Source organism: Mixophyes fleayi, chromosome 1, assembly GCF_038048845.1.
Source record: "Mixophyes fleayi isolate aMixFle1 chromosome 1, aMixFle1.hap1, whole genome shotgun sequence".
Lineage (NCBI taxonomy): Eukaryota > Metazoa > Chordata > Amphibia > Anura > Limnodynastidae > Mixophyes > Mixophyes fleayi.
This window is the reverse complement of record NC_134402.1, coordinates 368156822-368182833: the sequence shown is the minus strand read 5'-3', so window position 1 is coordinate 368182833 and position 26012 is coordinate 368156822. Positions and strand designations below refer to the sequence as shown.

Genomic DNA, 26012 nt, shown 5'->3' with positions numbered 1-26012 from the left:
AATAGTTGGTAATCCAGCCTTAAACAATAAAAGTCTGACCCAGAAGGGGTATTCCAGGGACCTGCACTTGTCTATGTTTAGGTACATACCAAAATCTTAGGATCACTCAATCCGTACTATTCACTGCCTTTCTATTGTTAGTGTAAGTTTTTCTATGCTTTACAATTATTGGTTAGGCCCAGTAAATAAGCCAAATAGAAAATATCAGTTTAATTCACCTGTATTAAATTGAATTCATACATATGAAGGCTTCATGTAGTAAGACATCTCAGTGCCAGCTTATTCAGAAAGATTCCAGTTACGGTAATCAAGTTTAATATAAGTTATTTTTAGCCAGTGTAAAAGACAACTGTAAATAATCAGTTAACTATTCAATATGTGCAAATATCCAAAATGTGGTAGAGTTTGCCTATTAGTTTACAACCTAGTTAAGGTGGTTGGGACTAATATGAATAGCAGCAAACTCTTTAAATAAACGTCATATAACAATAACATAAAAGCCAACTTTTTCAAATGATTGGGAGAGCTCACATGGTCCTTACATATGAATAAACAATATGTCTAAAACCTCCACGCACAGATATGGTTTGTGGCTGCAGCAGCACCGATATTGTGGGTGCTCATCAGTGCACAGAACTGGCTCCTATGAACGATTATCATTGTGTGATTTAAAATCAGGGTAAGAGCTAACAGTGTAACAGCCGTGTTTACCTCAACGTTTCCACCAAAAGTCTAGTTGGTTACATTGTGCATGCTGCTTGGGGAGGAAACCTACTGCAAGCACATGGGCTACACACCCCTCCCATCTCAGACTGTCAGACACAGGAGCACAGACGCTGCTGCATCTTAGTGCAGTATCTGCTAGCAGGCAGCTCCCACCCCACTGTTCCTATGGTGATATAAAACGCTGAAGCTGAGGGGAGGGAACGATGAGGGGCCTCCCTGCTGGAAGAGTTAGTGTATGGAAGAAGGAAGGAAAGGTGGTGGTCGTGTCCTGTGTCACAGATTGTGCGATGGGTCTGGGCAGAGTCTTCTAATAACTCACAGAAGAGCCCCGAGGGAGGTCTGGGTTGGCTTAGGGCAGTAGGTAGAGTGGCAGCAGAGATGGTATGATCCCCTCGGGGAGTGGAGGATCTGCTAGCTGGGTTGGTGGGAGCAGGAGAAGGTGGAGCAGGAGGAGGAGGAGGATAAGCAGCTGCAGCACGCTGCAAAGGGTTAGGAGGAGGTGCAAGCAGCAGTGACAAGCTGGCAGCCCAGACACCGCTGCACGGGCTGCTTCAGGCGATCTCTCCCCGACAACTTTTACTCCTCCTAACAAAGCCAGAGACGCCGGCGTGCAGAGCACTGTACAGCCACAGCCACGGACTAAGCAGGGAATTGGGGAGAAAGCATTTATATGTTCTTCAGTTGTCTCATTGTTCTCTTTTCTAGTGCTTAGTGGAGATCACTTTAATATTAGTAAGACCCTGCTGCTAGTAGAAGTGAAAAATGGCTGTGAGGTCCAGGAGACCGTGGATGAGTGTGGTAGTGGGACTAATCCTGGGATTTACAGCAGCCTCCTGGCTGATCGCCCCCAAAGTAGCTGAGATGAGCGAGAAGAAAAGAAGGTCCAATGTCTGCTCGTACTACAGCCGAGGGGGAGAGCGGATTCAGACAGGGCAACAGGGGGCAATGAGGGTCCCTGTCAGGGATGACCTCAGGCATAGAAAGGGCATGGTGCCCAACAGCAGTCCGACCACTGGACTTGAAGAACGAGAGATCAAGAAAAAGAAGGAGAGCAAAAGCAGCAGTAATAATAGCACTGGCAGGCACGGGAGTACTTATAATGGAAGTGGGAACGGGGGTCCCCCAGAGGAGAGCCCTAGAAATTTCCTCTATGTTGGGGTTATGACAGCTAAGAAATACCTGGATACCCGGGCTGTGGCAGCATATCGGACTTGGGCACCCTACATCCCGGGTAAAGTGGAGTTTTTCTCCAGCCAGGGATCAGAAGAGATACAGCTTCCAGAACCAGTGCCAGTTATTTCCCTGCCCGGGGTGGACGATTCATACCCTCCCCAGAAAAAATCCTTCATGATGATCAAGCACATGCATGACAAGTACCTGGATAAATATGAGTGGTTTATGAGAGCTGATGACGATGTATACATCAAAGGCAAGTACAGATGCTAATATGTGAGACAGCAGACATCAATGTCAGTATGATATGTATGTACAGACACAATAAAATATACAGTCTCTCTTCCATTAGTGGAAAGCAGTTGTTTTGCAGAGTTTGATACCTGAGGATGGATCAGTTCAGCCAATAAAGAAGTCCTGACTAGTTAAAAGAGTTTGATGCATGTCTCCAGAGATCCATTCTGATAGATGTCAATTAATGAACACACATACACAATGGTACCTGCATCCAAGTCACCTTTATCATGTGATACCTGCTATCAGTAACTCAAATAAACCAATTTATGTGCAACCCCTTCCCTGCCAGGAAGAACAAAGAAACATCAGAGAAATGTGGATAGGTGCTTGTAAGGAACCACAATTCTCCCCATATTTCACATGACCTAATACAACATAAATAATGAGCCTGGTGTCCAGGCTGTTACCTTTTGGTGGAAAAAATTAGAACACGTCTCTATCTAAAAATTCCTGGCATCAACCTACATAAATATGCATTATTACATCGTATATAAATGCCTTTGTAGGCTAAGTCATATTTAAAAAATGTATGAATTCAGAATTTTCCAGTATAACAAATCATTTTACCAGCAGAGTATTTAGTATACCAATGACAAGAACAAGCGATGTCTGAGGTCAGACCACAAAGAGTCTATATAGTGAGAGTGGCTGAGTCAAGCAAAGTAAAGTCCTGATTCATTGTTTCTACAATCACTCACAGCACCTCAGTGTGAGGTTCAGCTGACAGACTTAACATTTTCCCAGCCAGGGTAGCTAACCCTTGATAATGTATGTTGATGACAAGTTCATAAAAAAAAAAAAAGACAACAGTCCTTGTTTACTAACACATTATGTTGCATCAAAATATGTCCAGAACTAAAAATAGATTCAACATCAACAACAATGGGTGGCTTTAGGAATTGTTCGTAAGCAATCTCAAAATCATTAATGTGACATGTCTGTGTGTGTTATTGTAGAGTCAGGAGGGCTCTGATTTAACTGACCTCTACTTTTATAATACTGACAGGTCACAAGGTGTCCCATGTTTTAATGAATGTCACTAAATTTACTGATGGTTGGCAATCTTGCTGTCTACTAATTTGTCCATGGCTCTTGTGCATACTTTTGTTAGCTAATTCAAGTGTCATTCTTGCGGATGCTTTTGTTACCAGTAAACCTGTTGTATCATTGAAAAACTGTTGCAGTGGCTTTAAAAAGAGCTAGATCTCATTATCACCATCCTGGTAATGATAGGACTACACAGGATGGTTCTTATGTAAATAGGTTTGTTTAAACATAAAGAAGGGAATGTCAAGTATTTTAAACCCGTGAAATACTGCACTGTACATAATCGGTAAATAAGAATTTTCTTTAAAAAAAAACAAACACCTTACTTTTCATTAGTTTACTATAGTCCTCAGGAATTGTTAAGCATCCAGTACAACAGAAGTAGGTAATCTGTGGCTCTGCAGCTGTCGTGGAACCACAAGTTAGAATGACCTGGCATGCTGGGTGTTGTAGTTCCACAGCAGTTGAGCAGCAATTGGAGAGCTACAGGTTGTCTTACCCTGCCAGGTTGTCTAACCAGTATGTTGCTGTCTTATTGTACAACACAGAAGAACTGTGGTGTAAATTATTTAATATATTATTCATACCTCTTGTGCTGCACTTCAGAGTCTGTTGGTGCTTTATAAATAACAATAATTTATCAGCTTTACATTCTCATTCAAATTACTTTTTAAGGGATCACTGTAGATTTAATTATAGATTTCTCTGCTGAAAATACACTTTTTTAAGAGTAATCTGACTTTAGCAGTATTTTTCAGTGGTTGCTGTAATAATACAGAAGCTGTTGCAAATTTCACATGAAGAATTGCAGTCATTGAGCTGTAGCACAGGAATGAATTTGTAGCCAACACATATTCTTGTTGGCAGGCAAATAAATATATTACGAGCCAGGTTGAGTTCAGCAATCTTATTTTTTATTTATACTTGTAAATATCTGTGATTTCAAAATTGTACTATACTTACAATTGCCATTGTACTAACTTATATAGAGATTCAGGGGTCTATTTCATACTTGACACATTTTTTCACCTAATCCTCCGGGAAAGTCCCATTTTGCCGTGGGTGAAGGGGGACAAAATGACGCGATTCACAGCAAATCTCGTCATGGAGGTTCCCATCCTGCCCACTTCACAAGGAAATGGGCAGGATACCGGAGAATGGCCCTGAAGTCCGGGAGACCTACCCGGAATTTGGGAGTCTCCCAGACATTCCAGGAGAGTGGGCAAGTATGGTTTATTTAGGAAAGGCAGGCAAGCCCTAAACATAGCCTTCACCGGAGGCCTCCTTTGAAGGTGAAGCCTATTTACCAAGGACGGAGGCGTTATTCCCTTACTGCTTCCAGCCAGTATAACCAGGGAACTGAGTATCACTCAGCTGCCCCAGTCACATTTTCTTAATAAATTGTCCGAACAAAGATTTTCAATCACTGCGATGAGCAGTGATCGAAAATCATATTAACGCAGAGGTCTTAACAAATAGACCCATACAAGTTTAGGTTTTAAGTTTAATTTTCCCAATGGAATACCTGTTTCACTGTGTACTGCATTTGCCACATTATCCTGCACATGATAATCTATAGTAAATGAAAGAAACCATGAAAACCTTTGTAAAAAATTAAAAAAAACTGTGTTTTTTGGGGACATTTATGTGTCCCAATGATAGACTGGTTATGTCGTATTAAATGGGAATATTTGTAGAAATGTTCTTTTACTCACCTGTGTACTCTTTTAAGTGTTTAAAAATATTGCTATACTTTTCCATGTTGGTTTATATCAATATTTTATTTTTGGAATGACAACAACATAGTGTAAAGTTTGTCACTGTATGTAAAAGTTTGGCAGCCAACTACTTAAGATATATGCACATTCTCTAGATCTCATGACAGTTAAGAGCCCTCAGCCAGACTCTTTGTGAACATAATTGTGAAAAGCAATGTATTTGTGGTATGGTAAGTGTTTGGAACTATTACAGAATTAATGAACAACTACATTCTACTTTGTGTTCACTGTCATTTAGTAAATCTACCCACAGCATCATTCAGCACATGCAGAATCCATACCAGCAGTATAGAGTAGACTGGAAGAATAAACTCAGTGATCATCTGTTTCTTTAGACAGCCTGGTAATAGCTGAATTTTACTTAACAGAAGCTTCAGCTTTCATGGGGTAGAGCCAGGAACACAGTTAAATAAGGACAGGCGCACACTCTGGTTTCTAAAGCTAGATTAAATATCTCAAGAACAAAATAGGCAGTCATAGCCTCTACGTAAATTGTAAATCATGCTTTCAATTAACTTTATACAGTGATGCTGTTATGAGCGACAGAACTGTTAGTCTTAAAAGACATTTTCTTCTTTTCTTTGTGTTCTCAGTTTGCAAAAGCAATTATTATAGCACCATTAAACAGACATCATCAGCAGTTATGAATTATATATAGCCAGGGAACAAATCAGCCTTGTTACGAACATGGTTTGCAAACGAAGCTGCAACTTTAAGTGGGTTGGGCTCCAAATCATTTGAGTGTGCTAATATGCGGCTTTATCATTTGCAATACTTTCCCATGGGGAAGCCTATTTATCAAGGACAGAGGTGAGTTTTTAACACATTTGTTTCCTTATTTTTTTCTTATTTTTCTATTTAAACTTTATTATTTTTTATATCGAATCTGGAACTGAAAGCCCAAGTCCAGGCTTCCAGTTCTGGTGCGCATGCCTGAGTCGCGCATTCCAGATTGATATGAAAAATTGACATTCAAAATGTCTACATCATAATGTCAAAAGTCATAATGTCAAGACCGTTAAATTGTCGACATGTAAAATGTGGACAGGGTTGTAAAGTTGACATTCAAAATGTCCCTGAGTTCAAGCCCTGGGAAATCCCCATGTTATTTATATATGTCTGAAGAATTTTAAGAGCTCATTTGCACCTGGAGCTATTAGGAGCTAGTATTGTGTCGTGTATGAGGGTTTTTTGTTTGGCCTAGCTAAGCATCCTTGGATTTATTACAGATGTTGACTCCAGATCTAGGTGAGTAATAAAGACGGTGAATGAGGGTAATGTAGTGGTGTTTTTTATCTTATATATAAAAATCATTGGTCTGTTTGTTTGTTTGTCTCTCCGTTTATGCATTCAGACACCCCTATACCGATTGAGATGAAACCAACGCGAGGTGATCCAGTTGGATCCTGACCAGGTTTTAGGTGGGTTAGGGTCCCAGTCAGACCTCCCGTTGCTGTACATTGGGCAGGACTTTGACCCAGGGAGCCTGTTCTGAGCTTTCCACTCGATGGATTTGGATGAAAACTTCACAGAGGGGTGGTGGCAATTGGTCTGGGATGCCTAATGGAGTGGCTGGGGTCCCGGTCTGACCTCCCGTTGGTGTACGCTCAGCAGGACTTTTATCCAGAGAGCTTGTTCTGTGCCTTCCACTAGATTAATTTGAATGACATCATAGCTGCTAATTATTATTACCCCACACCTACTGCCCCAGGGGTGTGGGAAAAACCCTAGTGCTATTGAAGTATCAGCCTTAACTGGCATCACTGGGGTTGGTTAAACTGTTTGAAGGGGGCACGACTATTTATTTATTCTTACATGTGTTAATGCTTTAATTTTTTTATATCTGTTTATTTATGTCGACATTTTAAATGTGTTGCCAATATGAACCTGTCGACATTATGACTGTCAAACTTATAACGGTGTCAACATTATTACTGACTACATTTTAACTGTCTACATTTTGACTACATCCCCACTGGGAAGATGAGCATCGCTCAGCTGCGCCGGTGACATCTTAATAAATTGCCCGATAAAAGATTTTCTATCGCTGATACGTAGTGATGGAAAATCTTGCTATTGAAGGGGTCTTACTAAATAGACCCGTATGTGTTTCTTTCAACATACTGATGTTCAGGCAGATCATGCTCAAAATTATATTGCATTCACTGTGACTACACAAAGCCCCAAGTTCATAATCATTTAAACCAAATTGGTTTGTGACATCAGAAGATCGTTGCTAGACAACGCATGCATTTTATTTATTATGCAAAATATAAAACGAGGTTGATGTTCAAGGAAGGGTTACAACAATGATAAAACATTTAATAAGACTTGATAAATGAACAAAACTGAAAGTTGCTTTTTAATCCTACTAAGTATAAAATAATGCACTTGGCTGGAGGGGAGAAATCTTTGGCAAAAAGCTGTATGGTAGTACACTAATGAAACTAACAGAAGGGAAGCATTTGGGGGTAGCTTTTTTTTCACATAATCAATTACACATTTTAGACTTTGTAAAAACTAGATAGATTCTTGGCTACATAGGCAGTAGGATTCCCTGTAGAAGGATCTTTGATTCCACTTTAGGAATCTCTACTTAGAATATTGTGGCATTGGTCAGCAAAGTCCACAATGGGAGTATTATCCAAAATATACAAATTCAACACACATTTCCAGCACTTGTTTTATTAACCACTTTTTTTTTATCATGCAAAGCATAAACATAGGTCCATTCACGTGTACTTAAAAAGATAAATAAGTATGAGCGAAGGAGGCAGACTGGATGGATTTATTTGTTGTTAGCATTCTATGTGGCTAAATTTGCAGCAAAATATATTTTTCCCCTCACCCAGGTAATAATTACATATTGAAGGGTCATGTCCATTTTTCAATAATCTAAGTATAATTTTTGAAAGTGCAGGAGCACAGATCATTCCTGTTTTCACAAATGCACCTAATCGCCCATCTCATATGTTCATGTCCGCATCTCAATGTGAACTGCTCTTGAAAAATGAATCTCTGGCTAGAAATGTGCATCATGGAAACAGCAAAATTGTCATTTCTAAGTCCTACTTACTGACACTTTTGGATGGACGATTCTTTGTTTGCCAAGACCTTCTGAGTATCAGAAAAACTCCTTGGGGAGGCGTGGCCTACTCTGGCGTGTGAGAGGACGTAAGTAGCTAAGGCTCTTCCGGATACTAACCTGTATGATCTCCTGTTCACATCAACTCCTCTTACATAGGCCTAATCTGTGCCCTAAAACATCATGTCACATTAGCCCACTGAAATGTCTCTCCTGATGTGGAACTTGGAGGTGGTAGAAAAGTTAGGTCATTATTGGTGGGTAGACATAAATGGTGACCAGCAATACCCCACAAAGAGTTTACTTCAGATGATAAACTCAGAGAAAGAAGGTTGCTGAGCAGCTGCATACTGATACAGCCAAGGTGCTAGAAGCAATTGTGGATGCCAGTTCTCGCCAAGATTGAGGAAATTAGAATCCATGTCTCGCTGATATGTAATGATAGGCAGAAACTACAAGCTTGCTACCCATATAGATAATAAGCTTAACCAGGTTGAGGGTCGCATGCAACCATTGCAGTCCATGATGCAAGATGTAGAGTCCATGAGCATCTCCAGGAATGCTTCTAGGAATTAGCCCTTTTGGGTAACTCCATCCATCTCCTTTATGTTAAAAATGTTATTCAAGAAACTCTGTTTCTGGCCAGATAAGTTATTGCCAGCCATTGGTCAACCCTTAATGCCCCTGTACTGGGGGAGTGGCTTGTTACTACACCAAAAGATTATTTTTGAGCATAGGTGGTGTCCTGATAAGTGCTGCAAGATCTGGGGGGAATGGATGGCATTACTTGCCACTATAGCCTACCCTTTTCTATTGAACCACATAGAGCTGCTGGTCTTTGGGTATCAACCTATAATTTTGTTAGGATATATTTTGCATTTTCATGTTGAATTTCGGCAGAGAAGCGCATTTCACGACAAACTCCATGCAATGTAATAAAAACCTTCCCATACACTTAAAAGTGCGACATGTGTCCCCTCACACATTAAATGATTATTTTAAGACATAAATAAGTCTAAAGTGGGCTCATTTTTATTTAAGAAAGGAAAAGTTGAATTAAATGAAAGGGGTGGTTTTAAAGTGGTAGAAGGTTGGACTATGATGTGATGTTTATACTTTCGATTATTCGGCCTCTCAACACACCTAGACGCACTTCTAGTTTATGAAGATGTCTCTTGAGGGCGGAGAGCTTGTACTTTGATGTGCGGTGGTCGGACCATCTTCGCTCACCTGTGCAAAACCAAGGCATTTTGTGGTTAGCATACAGTACACTTCATAAATTACCTCCACTGTACGTAATGCAATTTCATTTTAGTGATTTAGGAGCAAAATCACTTTCCTGGATATAGGGCAGGGGCTACCACTAGGCGACTTAAGACATTTGCTTACCGTAACAGTTTAAGTGGGCACCTAAAACACTGAATGAACCACACTGACATGGAGGAATGCTTTTTGTTAAGTTTCTGGCTAATTCCCCTCCTTGTTCTTGTTGGGCTGGGAGTGTGGTGCTGGGCTATAAGCCAAATACACACACTGGGTCCATACATGGTTAAGAAGAGATTGACATAGAGAGGGGCACCTAGGCAGGCCTGGTGCTCCCATTAGACAAGGGTAGGCACTTGCCTAGGGCGCCGGGCACTGTGCGGCAACCGCTGACCATACCTGTCACGGCCGCCGCACAGCATTCAGATGCACGGGGAGGGGGGAAGAGGCTATTGCTCACCACCGCCGCCTCTCTGCTCCGTCTCCTCCCCTCCACTCACTAGTGTCCGTGAGTGGAGTGGAGGAGACGGAGCAGTGAGGCGGCGGTGGTGAGACAAGGTAAGGAAAGATGGGGTAGGAGGGCGCCGATTTTGGGAAAATGCCTAGGGCGCCATGGACCCTAGCACCGGCCCTGCACCTAGGGCACCCATATCACTTCCACCACATGTCCTTTCATGTTTTACCATCAGCACATATTTGCACCTGCCCGCAGATTCCCAAAACTGATACGGCTTTGGCCACGCCCTTACTATACAAGGCATTTGTCAGACCGCGCCTTCCCTCCCCTGTCCCGCCTATCCAGACGCAACCAGGTGCAAGGGTCAGATGAGATCAAATCTGCTAATGTTCACATGCATGCGGACTGTTTTCTGGGCATGCACATAACCCGCTGGCGTATTCTACGCTACTCTAACTGGCACCCATACAACCCATCAGCTCCTGTGTGACATTGGTCCTGCAAACTTCAAATTCCTTCATGAGATTTGAAAGGATGCCATATTGTCATTTATACACTTTTAAGACTGTCAGATACTATTCCATACATCATATCATTCAAGGTTCAAGATAATATATTTTTTATAGGATTTGGTCTTGATAAATGATTGAAAGAGAGAATCTAAATTGATCTGTCTTTTACTGAGCAGAGCATGACATGTTTTCATCCAACTTTGCCAAACTTTAATGATAACATGATTGAAATTGATCAAACTGTCCAGTTTCTAACAATGGCTCATTGTATGAGACCAAGCTAAGGAGAAAATACTAAATGTGCCTAATGGAGGGAACAGAGCTGTACTACAGGGCAGCAATTTTAAAGTTTGAGATTATGCTTCTATTGAAGCTAAAACACAATTGATCCAGTATGAAAAGGTAAGTTGTAACAAGAGATGGGCAAAATGTTTAAAACTGTTCTTCACATTTCTAAAGTGTAATTTGGCCTTAAGTGTAGTCCGCAAAATCAGTTTTGTTCTGGCCAGATTTGTCCCTTATTGTACTCCAAACACACCACACAGTAGAATAAAATAACACTTTCATAATGACAGCTGTATTTATAAATGATAAATTCCACAGAATGTGGAATACAACCGGTCAGTCTGTCTGCCTGGCTATCAGGGATATGGGCTCATTGAAATGCATTGCAGAAGGAAGCATCTAGGAAAAAAAAATCAAAATCTGCGTATGTAGTATCGGGAACTGGCAGTCTATCTGTCTGTCTGCCTGTCTATCTGTCTGTCTGTCTTTTCCGAAATCTACACTGGTAATCGGAACACGTTCCACTCTGGTTGATGACACATAGGCAAAAGCTGACATAATAGTGTTGCTAGAGATACAGGCTGTTATAATATTGGGCTAGTATAACGTGTTTGGGGAAACAGGCTGGTAATGTGTGTTGGGGGATACAGGCTGGTATAGGAAGTGCTGGGGACACAGGCTAGGTTAGTGTGTGCTGGGTGCACTGGCTTATATTCTGTGCGATTACAGAGAAAGGCTGGTATAGTGTATGCTTGTGAACACAGGATTGTTTAGTGTGTGCTGGTGACAAATGCTGGTAAAGAGTGTGCTGGGAGCACAGAGTGATACTGTGTGTTGAGGTCCACAAGTAAATATATACTAGGGGAAAAGAGCTGTTGTGTATGCCTCAAGTACAGGTTATATAGTGTGTGATTGGGGCAAAGACTGACATATTGTATACTTGGTGTTACAGACTGGAGAAGTAAGAGGCACATACCAACTGGTATAACATGCTTTCCGACTTTGTGTTCTAGTCCCCCGGGAGATCCAGGATGAAGGGGTGTGGTGGGAGGACAGAAGGGGGTGGGGTAGGCAAATCACGTCATTGTGGCCCCGAGCCACGAATAAATTGCCGTGAGTCACGTCATTGAGGCTCGTCGGCAGGGCTGTATGTATGTGCATGCTCGGCAACTGCCCAGGGGCCCAATAGGCAGGGCCCGGAAAATTGTTTTGTTTATTTTATATTCTTTGTGGCATTCCCTCCTCCCTGCTGCGTTCGGTTCCCTCCTCCCTTGCTGCGCTCGCACTGAATGACGGGTGTGACGTCATCACGACCAACATTTTCTTTGAAGAGCGCAGAGAGAGGAGCCGCAAAGGCGACAGGTAAAGACAGAATAGAAGAAGGGGAAGTGTGAAACAGGTGAGATAGAAAGAGGAACAAAAGCAGCATAGTGGAGGGCACAGTGTGACATAGGGGAGACAGAACCCTCCTCCGCTGGATACAGCAGTGAGGTAAGAGTTGTACAGCATGTTTTTTAATGTTTAAGCACTGATTTTGGTTGTGTAGGTAGGGGCCCCGGTGCACTGCTTTGCCTGGGGGCCCATAATGCTGTTAAGATGACCCTGCTAGTTGGGGACAGGATGTGGTAGAGACCTACATGGGATGTTAAAATTACCGTATTAACGGTAATATGCTTAACGCAGCATTTTGTCGGGGGGATTAAATTCCCTTCAATAAGTCACAGTCCCTCAATATGAAAATGGTTGTCACTGAAGGCTCCTATAGACTGTAGATACTTGTGATTGCAATTTAACGCGTTTCTTTACCTTTCTGTAATTTCATCAGAGGAATAGCATATCCAAAAGTGCAATGGAGACACAGCAGATGAGTCTATATTGCACCTTTGGATATGCTACATAAGATTACAGTACTGCAGTTAGTGGAAGAAGTATGTTTATGGGTAGAAACTGAGGGATGCAAAGTACAGTATCCATAAATCTTACGATGTAGAATAGGATAAAGTTGTGGATTGGCATCAGTGATTGATGTTATGATCTTTTGTGAGTTGAAACACAGTGCCCTGGGAAAATGCCTGGACAGAACAACCCCTGGTTTGGGGGAATTTTTCAGCTGCTTTGTATGTAAAGCTTGCAAAGACTTTTTAATTTGTTCTTTTGCTGTGTGCCAGGTGCATAAAATGTCTATACCTGGCCTTGCTGAAGCCATTAACAGCAGAATACAAATTGTTATTTTTAGTGCATCCCAAACACCTAACAAATATTTAAAAATCCAGAATTTTGGTTTAAAATAAACCTGGAATAATTGATCCCATGCAGTAGAATCAGGCACATTAGGAAGCATACAGTAAACAAATATTTTTGAAGGAAACAACATCTTCTGAAACAGACACTATCTGCATCATGACAGATGAGAATCAATGTATGTGAAAGTAAATCAATGTGTCCTTTCATACAATTGGAATTATGCATAACTTGATGAATCCAGTGCACACAATAAAACCTTTAACAAATAACAATTTTCATCCACATAACTTGGCAGCTATATATTAACAAGACATGTCTATTTATAAATATTCTAGTATATTAAACAAAAGAAACATAGCTTGGATTATTTCTCTAATGCAGAATCTATTGGCATGAAATCCTAAATGTGCATTATGATACAATGAATAACATAATCCTCATAAAATATTAATAAATACTATCACATTCCTAAACATTTCCCTGCACCAAAGCTAATGTAGTTGTTCTGAAGGGTAGAATGTTTGATTATCCCACCTGAATTAAAAGTTAAGCCAGTAAGGCCAGGGGGCAGGTCCCTGGTCAGACTAAGGCCCAGATGACCAATCCCCCATGCCAATCACCCAAAAATTTATTAAAATGAAAAAAGTTTTTAAATAAAACCATGGAAACTGTCTTTGCCGGGCGCCATAGAGAGTTTCTCACACTGTGTGAGTGACTGCTTGTCTACTGTGACACACAGAACATCTAATGCCTGAAACAACATATTCTCCTCCCATGCTACACCCCTGACTGCATATCAAATCTCAGGGTAAATTAATTCCATGACTCCTTGAAGAAATTAACGCCTTCCCACCATCTGTACATATATATCAGTGGTAGGGGAGCTTGAAACTGAGCTGACATCTATATGTTTTCACAATTTAGACATGGCCCCTTTACAATATTATATGAAAGGGTTTCCAAAGTTAATTTATGATATACAGCCTATATGCATTTGCACTTTTTCGGCCACGGTGGTGTTTTAATGTTTGAAAATGGCATTGTGTGTGAATGCAGACATATATTTGATATTGGGTAGTTTAGGGGTCTAAGTTGGTGTTGCTAGCTTAGCATATGCTTTGCGATAGTGTAGAAGAACTTGACAAAACCAATAAATGGCAGGCAAAATAATTTGGTATAGGTATCAACAGTTAATCTTCAATCCAACATGCATGTTGCATAATAATGACCTGTTCATTGTATCAACTATAGAGAATCTGTGCATAAACAGTGGTATGGGTTAACGCTAGTACCTGAGGTCTGGAACTTTGTGACTGGAAAAGTTATTTGGTTTTGGTATCTTTCGTACATCAATGTAACTTGTCTGGCATATAAATAATTTGCCTGCTAATGAAGGGGTAATGTTTGGTATATTGCTGCTTGATTGTAAAGGATCCCAGTTAACTTTCATTAATCACTGCTGAGATATAGAGCAAGTAGAGGTAGAAAGGTAAATTACAATGTTTTAAAGAGTGCGGTAATGAGGTTGTTTTTGAACCACTGATGTAGATTATGTACATTAACAAGATGGGGTTTTATGGGCACTGCAGACTTAGCCATGTTTCCTTCTTGTGTGATAGGTTAAACTTCTTTGACCAATCACATGCTAGCTATTTTTTCTGGACATACACAATAATTTATTCACAGATCAGAACAAACATTAAGATCAGAATTTATAATACTCCTAGGACACTTAAAGTGGACCATCACTTACACACATTGGAGACAACCATTGTGTAGGCTGGACGAATATTAAGCTCAGTACATGAGTTCCCAGTCAAGTTGGTTGCTCCTTTGTAGGTGCGGGTTTACTTCTTTACTGAGGCTTTTCTCACCCCTGTTTTGAGCTGATTTTGGCGCTTTATGGGATGGTCAACATCAATAATAGTAATTTGTTTATTCAGCTCCCATTATACTTTGTGTTTTCCTTTCAGAAGACTTTGAATTTTCAGAAAATTCAATTAGTCTGCTTATACATCCTCTCACAACAAATAAGTTCTAACCAAAATAGCCAAAACCGTTTTTGTTTTATTAAAACTGCAAGAAAGTGATACAAAAGCAAACATGTCTTTTTTTTCTATACATCACAAAGAAATAAATACTTTGTTTTTCATGCTTTAACGAATTGACCTATCCAAAACAGCAAAACACATGTTTTTAGAATAAAATCTCAACTTGAGCACTATAATATTTTTTTTTTTTTGCACGGTCTTGAATGAAATGTATAAAATGTGTAGGAATAATATGGGTAGCCCATGTTTCAAAATAAGCAACCTAACACATCAAATGAGGGGACTCCTTTGTTTAATTAACTCAGGGTGGAGATCTGAACATTGGAACCCCTTCTCTCTGGACTTATTAACACTTTCTGAAGTGTAGGATGTTGTTGTCTGTTGATCACCAGATACTAACTACTAAAGAGGCACATCATTTGAAAGAGGGGACTATTACCAGACCCTTCCATCTTTCTGGGTTACTTAATGTTTTCTGCAGTGTAGGATATAATTGTTTGGTGATCACATGGGATCACTAAACTCTCCTGCCCCCTCTATCCACCCTGGCCTGCCCCAATCAGGTGGCCTCCAAATATAACCACACCCTCTCCACCACTCTTGATGCTGTCGCCCCTACCTCTTCTGTCTACCTTCGCTGCTTCAAACCCCAACTGTGGAACTCCAAATGTACCCTCTTTCTCCAAAAGTGTACTCATACCACTGAACGACACTGGAGGAAATCTCGTTGGCTGATTTCCTTCACTTCTCGTTTATCCTCTCATCTTACAGTTCCGCTGTCTTCCTTGCTAAACAATCCTTCTTTATATCCCTCATTTCTTCACAGTCCTCCAATCCCTGCTACCTTTTCACCATCTTCAACACACTCCTGTGTCCCCCTCCCATCCTCCCTAAATGCCACTGAATTTGTCTCCTTTTTCTCTTCTAAAATCAAGGACATCAGACTTCAAATATCCTACTCCATTCACTCTTCTGTTGTTCCTACACTTAAGCCCTCTATCCCTCCAACCACCAACTCCTGTACTCCTTCTGCCCTACCTCAGGTGGCGAAGTCCATTCTCTCATTTCATCCTCTCACCTTCAACCTGCCCCCTGGATCCTATCCCCTCTCACCTTCTTTGCTCCCTTTCCCCCACCATCTGCTCCCACCTCACTCACCTCTTTAATATGTCCCTCTCCACTGGCATCTTCGCTTGTTCCTTTAAAAATGCTCTCATCTCTCCCATTCAAAAATGACTAATCTTGATCCCACTTCACTCTCTAGCTACTGCCCCATTGCTCTTCTCCCATTTGCCTCCAAAATACTTGTGAGGCTTTCTGCAATCGTCTTACCACTTACCTTTTTGAACACTCCTTGATCCTCTCCAATCAGGTTTCCGCCCCCTCCACTCCACTGAAACTGCCCTGGCTAATGTCACTGACGATCTCCATTTGGCAGAAGCAATAGGCCATTTCTCTCTTCTTATCTTCCTGGACATCTCAGCGGCCTTTGACACTGTGGACGGCCCTCTCCTGCTTCACACCCTCTACTCCATTGGCCTCTCTGGCACATTCCTTTCTTGGTTCACCTCCTATCTTGCCAACCACTCCTTCTCTGTTTCTACCTCTGGTTCTCCCCCCCCCTCCCCCTTCCACCTCCTCCCTGGGTGAACTTATCAGCTCCTTCGGATTCCAGTACCACCTCTATGCCAACAACAGTGAACACTACCCTCTCATCTCCTGATCTCTCTCCCTCCCACCTCTCTTGGGTGTCCATCTGTCTCTCTGCCATCTCCTCCTAGATGTCCACTCGATTTCTTAAACTCAACATTGCCAAAACCAAACTGATTGTCTTCCCTCTATCTAGAACCTCCTCCCCCTCCTGCCTCTATCACTGTCAACAATTCCAACTATCTCAACTGTTCCCCAACTCTGCTGCCTGAGTGTCATCCTCAGTTCCTCTTTCTCCTTTGCTCCCCACATTCAATCTCTTACCAGATCCTGCCGCGGGTGGGGTACGAATTTGCTTAGCTGGTTTAAACAACAAGCAGTGGCCTGACAATAGAATTGCAAAAGTCACTTGCCCGACTTGTAATAAATGGTGACACCTTAAGAATTATCAATGCAATCCCCGTCAGTGTATTCATAAATCACGACCATCAGGAATAACGACAGCCTCTTTTCATGTCCTTTTAAAATGCGACCTGTATATCACAATTTTAAAAGTGGCAATGCCCTATAATAATAAAAAAAATAATAATAATAATAATAACAACCAAACAATAATTACTAAGGGACCAACTATTTTGAAAGAGTAGATTCCTCTTTCAAACGAGGGTACCCCTGAGTGTGTAGGTGACAGGATATTGGAGATATGGCACTTTTTATACCTTCTCCCATACCCTGCACTACAGATTTCTTTTTGTAGTGCACTGACTTAGTTCTGCCCCCTCAATGACTTCATCACTCTGCTGCCTCCGCCTCTGGCCCCCACCAACATTAACTGAAAATAGATATACATGATGCAAGTGTCACTCACCGGACCGTGAGTGCCTCTGCGCTGGTGCGTGGTTCTCTAGCCTTCCTGCCAGCGCCTGTCCTGAGCCGCGGCCGTCCGCCATCTTGATGGACTACGCATGCGCAGCCTCCAAGAACTCTTATGACCTTTGCTTTTAATCTAATTGGATGATCAAGCACCTCTCCCTATTTAAGGCACCTGTGCTCATTACATCGTTGCCTGATCTTGAGTCTCATTCCCTGTGAGTCTCTGAAGGTGTCTCCTGTGTCCTACTTGTGTCTTCAGCTTCCTGCTGATTAACCTGCTCTACTCATCGGTGGTTCTCATACCCGCTACTGACTCTTGTATCCTGCTCGTGTCCTCAGCTGTCTGTTGGATTACCTGCTCTGCTCACCTGCGGTTCCCATACCCGCTTCAGCCATTCAGCGCTCCTGCTGTGCCTGCATATCCTCGTGGACAAGCTTCTCTACTCATCAGCGGTATGCTTACTTGCTATTGATTTTCAACTGTTACCTTGCATATCCGCTTAGGACAAGCTTCCCTATTCAGCAGCGGTATCCATACCCGCTATAGACTATTAGCTATAACGCTGCATATCTGTTTGGAGCAAGTTCCTCTGTGCTCTCATTGCAGTCATACAATTATTGACTCTATTCATTCCTCCACTTATCCTCACCTGGACAAGTCCTCACCTCCTCGCAGTGGTACAACTTGCTGTCCGCAGACCACTGACGCCTCCTCTACCTACCTGCACCTGGACAAGTCTTCTCATCACAGCAGTGGTACAACTTGCTGAACGCAGACCACTGACTTCCCGCTACCCTACCTGCACCTGGACAAGTCTTCTCACCACAGCAGTGGTACAACTTGCTGAACGCAGACCACTGACTTCCCGCTACCTACCTGCACCTGGACAAGTCTCCCCTTCACAGCAGTGGTACAACTTGCTGTGCGCAGACCACTGACTCTCCCATTACCTTCTTTCACCTGCTCATGTCCACCCGGCTCTCCGTGGTTGAAACCTGCCTTCCACTATAGCTGCAAGTCGCTGACTCATCTACCAGTATAGCTGCAAGTCACTGACTATCATCAATTCCATTGGCATCCTCTCTCCATCTGCTGTTATATAGGTTCCACTATTCACCCTGCTGCCAGAGGACCGCTGTGCAAACTCCGCCCCTCTGGTAAGCATAGTCACCTGGTGAATCCTGGGCAGAACTCCTAGTGCCCGTGACAGCAAGACAAGTCCCACTTGTCCTTAACAGTGAAGGGGTTAAGCACTGTGGGCCTGATTCATGTTCGGAGGTAAGTCTGTTTGTGTACCATATCTTGCGTGAAGTAGCTCTGTCCATGTTCAATGAATGCAAATACAAACAATTCATTTCTGAACACCAATGACACTTATGATTGACTACAACTTGAAGGGCAGGATGGGGATGGGAAGGGGCAGATGAACATAGGCAATGTACAGTAAGAGCGTACTGAACAAGGTGCGGCTGATTCAAGTGCTAGGTTTCTTTAAAGTGCGCTTGTTTTCAGACAAATCATTTGCATCAGCTACAGGGCAGATGTTAGAGCCGACTGATAGTGACGACTGACATGGTATAAATTTGTTTGGAAAGTACATGTATGCATGCCACTAGATAAACGGAACATGTAAGAGAGACTATAAAAACGCATTGTATGTACAGTACACATTAAGAACATCTTCATTTATGTATTTAATTTAAAAAAATGCTAAAAACATATTTATTTTATTTAAACCAACCATATTTTTATGAATGCTTATACTGTTTACAGTTGTTCATTTATTTTATAATATAAATGTTTTTGTATGTGTTCTGATGTGATTTTATATTGCACATAGACTTGGGAGTATACTGCACTGTTCTGTACTCAGCTTACTTATACCCAGATCAAATTTGAAACGCATCTTGAGGTCTACTTTGATTTAAATACAATTGAAACTACGCTCATGTTCTTTACTCTTTTATAAGCCGACACTTGTGTGCAAGTTGCGTTCTGATTTGAATCAGGATCTGTATCTTTGTACCTGCAACAAAAAATGGACACAAATTACCATTGTTGCGAACACACTCCCAGCTGCCGTGACTTTGGGGTGTTTGCTGTATGAGGCCACACACCATTCCAGCCCGCAGTCTCTCTCTACCTATCACACAGGTTAAAGACCTACTACAAACAGCGCTCACACCCCCACAAACTTCAGGTTTGCCGCCACCTATTGAATGCAGGCAACAGGACCCCAATATACTGTCCCACACTGGCACACAAGGCTTCTAGCTACCCACTGGCTAACAAGGCCCCCACCAGCAAACAAAGGGTTAACACTTCACACTTCCAGGCTGATACACAAATGTAAATGCCAGCACGCACTAAGCTTGTTAATCACATATATCAACAAATCACACACTGGCATTCAAAGGGTTAACTTGGTCGAGCTATTTCTTCTTAACAGGCTAATGGATTTGTTAGAGTATCAAGGACGCAACATATTAAATTATAGATTTAATATACAAACGTGCAGGGCATTCAGATATTAAAAACTAATTAATCAACAATTAATAGATTGATATAACACACACAAGCAAAACAGTTTAAAATAAAAAGGATTAGATTCAGAGTATAACTTACATAAAAGTGGTATATTCTGGCCAAGGGAAATTGGCTTGGAAGATGGACAGCTTATCAATGTGAATTGATTTCCTAAGGAGTCTTACAATTTGCTGTACCTGGTCTCCGCCTTTTAAAGACACTTCCACACCTCTTCCTACCCTCAGGGGGTTGTATCCTGTGACACTTTTTTCAATCACCATTTGCATGTTGCCTGATTTATTAACGAATTCTACTATGTGGCCTAACTTTTCTGTAGAGCGTCACACAGATCCAATTTTATCAATAATACATCCCTTATGAAAAGGTCCATCTTTTGATATCAAACATGCCCAGATACAGTGCAATCGTAGAGCTTATACTCATTTCCATAACTTCTCTGTGGGGCAGAATTCTGAATTTGACATATGAGTTGCCCTTATTCATGCTGTGGAAGAATATGTGGTTAAACACTACTCTTATTGATTTTAAGTGGCATATTTTAAAACTGAATTTATTATTATAACTATTTATATATATATAAAGTATAGCCAAGTTAGTAGATGGGCTCTGTGATCCAGACACCATGCTGAGCAGTTCCTAAAAAATCTATTCAGGTATCAAACTCCATCCCAGGCCAGGCTATATCTCAGAGCAGGGGCTCTTTAAAGCTGCCACAGGTGACACTCCTATCTTCTCACACTGGAGTGTGCAAAACCATCAACTCAGACTTTCTGTCTTCATATTTTACACTTTAATAGCTCAATTTATCAACGGATTCATTTGAAATAACATATTTACACTGCAGTTATGGTTTATCCCTCATTCCCCACAATTATGTGATGGGTTAACCCTTATCAATAACTGTAAGTTCTCTATGTTCACGACAACCTTTAATGCATAATCCTCAATAGTCCTCACTAGCGGACCCCAAAAGGAACAGGGCTTACCAAATGGTGAGTGTGGCTTTATCAGGATGTGGGAAGGCTTGACTAAATCAGGGGGTGGATTAAGCCGATTAGGGCCTTATTTTGTCCTGATTTTGCATTTATCAATGTTGGGAGGAATTTCTGCATATAATATTCTTGTATAAAATTTTGAATATTTAGAATAGTTTGCTTCAATAGAATAGCTTGTTTAACTTGTTATTAATTGAGAACAATCAATTTTAAAACATCTACATAATTGTCAGACTTCATAGTTGTCTAATAAACCCATTTTGATATCTCAGTCATGTTCTCTCCCTGAGAACTGAATTTCTCATAATCAGTACTTAACCCTCTGCTTGACCTTACATTATTTCAAATGTTTCCCTCTAGTCCAACAATTATTAGAAATAATTACATTTGTGTTCTGGGATGTGACACCAAGGCTATGGATTTAGTTTAAACACCACCAGCTGATTCTCAGCCCCTTTCTTCTATAGTATTATAACCAGAGCCGTAACTTAAAATGTTAGCACCTGGGGCGAAAAGGAAAACTGACACCCCCTTGCCCTCAATTTTAACCAAATTAACCTAAAATATTCATAAACTGCGCCTCCCTTCAGCGTTGCGCCCTGGGCGGTCGCCCCTTTTCGCAGTTATGGCCCTGATTATAACTTAAGCTTTCTGCACTGGTTTGTATCCCATGAAGTAATAAGCAATTCTGCTCAATTTCACTAGAAAAGAATAAAGCTGATATATGTAATAAATAATTCTTCAAATGTCTATACAGTAAGAACATGACGATTTTACAACTCATATGTTCAGTTTCGCAGCTATGCTTGTAAGCTTACTGTTTAATGCCATATACAGATAATAATCTGCATTTATATTACTTTTAATATTCTAGTTTATTGATGTTTTCACATATTTTTCATTTTTTGTTATCCAGCTGTAATCTTGTTTTTTTATATTACACCAGAGAAAGATATTAGTTGTCCACAGTGAGGTCTTTTTAGTTTGACTGAGGAGGCTTAAAAAATCTACATCCCCTACAGTTCTGGTATACACAGATAATTTCCACGATCACTTATGTGACTAAATACGCCAGTTAATTCCATGTATTGCTGAAGTAGGAGCTCAAGTTAGATGAGTAAATTTTCAGTTTAAACAAGTAAAGATCAAAGCTTGCTTTAATCTTGGAGCATAATCATGATGAAATGCCCTTTCATCTAAGAACATTCATTTTATAGTCAATCCAAACCTTCTGTACTTTGTCAACATGTACAGAAATCCTTTCACCACGATATAAGAAAATCACTTAATTTTTTAGAACTTTAGAACAAAGCCTCACTCTGGTCAAATGTATAATACTCTGTATTTATGAAGCTTAAGATAATGTAATTATGGCCATACACGCCGCAATACCATTGACAATATTGCCAAGTGTGTGGTCCAAAAACGAGCACAATGCCTGGTAATGATCGAATGCTAATCATTTGCATGATTATCAGGCATGTCTATAAGTCATTCTGAGCTTGGGATTCATGAGAACCTTGAAACGACAAAGATTTCATGATTATAAAACAATCAAGCGAAAGGCAGCAAAATAAATTTTAGTGGTTCCAAAAACTGAACTTGAGAGGGACTTCCAGCAGTGTGCCTTTGAAACTTAGCAAACAAAGCCTACAGTTCTTAATGTTTATAGGCTAACTTTTATTTGACTCTTTATTATGGGTACATTTAATGAAACATTTTAACAACAAAGTCTAGTAATAGTATATGATTAGTTCATTGATTTTTAGCGGCATTGCAGAATTTAGTAACAAATTTGGAAGTGTTAGCGTTCCCAGCATGAAAAACATGGAGAATAGTTGTGCTTGAATACAGAATGTCCTTATTATATACAAGAACCACACAGGCAATATATAGATGCAGTCAATGGTGAAAATGCAGATACATGTGTCAGGGTTACCAGGTTAGCTGTGAAAGTGAAGCAGGAAAGACTGATGTCAAGGTATAACAGATGTAGTGGGAGACACTGTATTACAAGGTACAAATGATGAAAATCATATTCAGGTTACCAGGTTTAGTCAGGAAACATGAGGCACAGAGTAGCCAGGTGGCACGAGACACTGGATTATACACAGGAGAATCAGGCAAAAGGAGGGTCAGGCAAGCCAGGGGTCAGAAGCCGGAGGAGCCACAATATACCAGGGAGTAAGCAGAAACAAGTTCAAACGTAGCCGGTGTCTGGATCACTGGAAATAGTGAAAGATGATGGAACAAAGAAATAGTCAAAAACCAGAGAGAAGTCAGGATCCAAACAGAATTTCCATAGAGTATCAGCAGCAGCAAGACAAACACACTGGTACTGGCCTGTTGAAAAATGCAGTCTTAAAAAGGCCAGTCACAGGTGATCACAATCCTGATCAGATGATGAGGGCTTAACCTCTTGCAAGCAAGGAAATACTGTCCAAGATAAATTCTGAATGGCTACAGCTCAGGACAAAAGCATAAACCTTTTCTTTGGGGTTCAATATTACCAAAACATGATTTTATACACATATTATTTAACAGGTTCACATGGGTAGTTTTCTGGTATTGAACCAACATGCAAACTGGGATTAAAAAGTTTATTTTCCACTCATTTCAGGTGGACAACTTTTTTCAAAAGTAGAACTTTTGGGGGATGGTTGCATTATGCATTTTGTGGGGACCCCTGGGTGCAGACCCACACAGAAATCTATTAAACTCTACATCCTTTGCATCATTGCATTGCATGAATGGATTGAGGAGAAAGCTAACAGAAGAAAATTGAGAGGACAGGTATTTCTGGGATAAATACTGCCATTGCAGACAGCTAGCTCCACAATACAGTATGAGATATATTTTTCAATAAAGTAGGAAACTTATTTTCAATTCTGGATATTTTTCATGCTTGAGTCCCTGTGGGATCTACTTTATGTTTATGTGTTATGAGGTTAATTCTGCCCATATTGTTACACTCTATTTTGAACAACTTTATTTCTGTGTTTGGTTGCATAAATAGTATTCAGTATGTACCCTGAATTTACTATTATTATTTAAATTATATGTAGTTTTATATTCAAAGCAGAATGGATATTTGTTCTTGTCTTGTCATTCTTGTATTTTATTTTCCTTGTACTGCGGGCAATGTCTATACCTCTTTGCATTTCAATTACTTGTTTGCCCAAAAGCAGTAAAGGGGGTTAAGCCAGTATATACATTTATATATTTTTCATTTTCCATGGGCAAGTGCTGAATAACATAACTTCCCAATCAGAAGTGTGAACTAGCCTTAGGCTGTAAAACCTGTAAAATATAATTCAAAGAGAAATATGCATTGGCCGATCAGTCATAATGTGCTAAACATATCACAGAAACGATGTTAAAAATTCTCCTGTGAAAGATGTCCTTGTTGCTGAGGATGATAAAATTCACATCTTGCAAGATTCTTTGTTGTCATTATTCTAGTTTAGTGCTGTATGTTGTTTTTTTTGTCTACTATGAAGGGTGTAGGTGCCAACATTGTAAGATAATATCCATGGATACTTTGCTGCTGGACAAGTGCCCCCAATATGTCATGTGCGGTACTGTCTGGGTAAACCTTACAACTACAATTCCCATGTAGACATGTTTACTAAACTTGATTATGCTGTAATTGAGATTTATATGCTCATTTTTAATAAATGCTTGCAAGATGTGTTAAAAGCAGGAAGACAAGGGCAGGGAGTAGAATGAATATTTGTAGAATATCTGAAAATCTGAAATACATATTGGCTTCTAAAATGTGAAGTTAGCAATTTTTTCATTAAACATTTTATCAAATCAACTATTTCCTGTTCGATACACAGGGTAACTTTGGGAGTGGCATAGTTGGGAAGAGCCCTGTTGGTGGAAATTGGCAACTCTGAAGCTCCTTTATTTAACAGGCAGAGGTTCCATAAAGCCCTGTCTAATTAAATAAAACTGTGCACATAAAAAAGCCATCACCTGCTGTTTCATTCCATCTGGCACATAAAAATTGTCATCGTTAAATACTAGTCCCATAAACGAGCTACAGAGATCTCCCCAAGAAACCCATAAAACTTAATCATGTTTCCTATACATGTGTGCGTAAAATCATACACTGTTAGTGGTAATAACAGATTAGCATACCAGCACACTTCCTGGTATGATGTCACTTGGAAGGGGGGTGAAAAAAGGAAAGGATTTAAAAAGCACTGAAATTATGTTACAAATTGACCGTTCTTGGGGCTTAGTCTTTGTTTTGATGCATTGTCCATACCTTCTAGCCTTCCTTAGGCAGCAGATTGCTCTTGAACTAAATCACAGTGGTGGCAGAACTGTGTGAGATATAATTTGGGGGTATTTTACTCACTTTTAGATGGACCAGATTATTTTGTTTTGATTTACCATTTGAAATCCACATTTCATGCATGCCTAGGTGGGTCTGGTGAATATAATCATAAATAAAAACTGGCTCTGTTTGCTGATGATCTCCTTGTTTTTGTATCAAATGCAACCATAGCCATAGACTTTTCAACTCTATATCTAGTTTTAAAATTAGTTATTCAAAGTTGTGGACTTTAAACCTTAAATCATCCACAAGTCAAGCACACATTTTTTTTTAGAAGCCTTTCCCCTTCAGACAGCATAATATCTGATATTACATATCTGGAATATTTTTTGCCTTAATTTCATGTACAATGCAAAAGATAAAACATGATTTGGCCACATTTCTTGCCTGAGACAAATTAACAATATTAAAATAAATATTTAACTAAGAATTTTATACCTTATGCAGACACATGAAATAGCCAGATATTATTTTTCTATAGAATCCCAAGACCGTTGCTTCAAATTCAATGAATGTAAAACAGCCTAGAGTCATCATTGTCCTCACACAGCTCAGAACACAAGGAGGGGTTCCAACTCCTTATCCTTTGTAGATACAATGAAACCTCTCTGTTACAGAGACCAGTGGGCTAGCACAGATAGGTCTAGGTCCTACATCTATACATTCCAGAACATTAACTA

At 40.4% G+C, this 26012-nt stretch overlaps 1 protein-coding gene across 1 annotated transcript in view; it reads left to right on the top strand.

Annotated features, from left to right (window-relative positions):
* Positions 1–896: 896 nt before the first annotated feature.
* The window catches only part of CHSY3 (chondroitin sulfate synthase 3), a 281412-nt gene continuing 256296 nt past the window's right edge, over positions 897–26012 (top strand). The window contains exon 1 of the mRNA XM_075178757.1: positions 897–2155. Within this exon, the coding sequence (XP_075034858.1) occupies positions 1489–2155 (667 nt within the window). The 5' untranslated portion in view covers positions 897–1488. The remainder of the gene's footprint in view (positions 2156–26012) is intronic.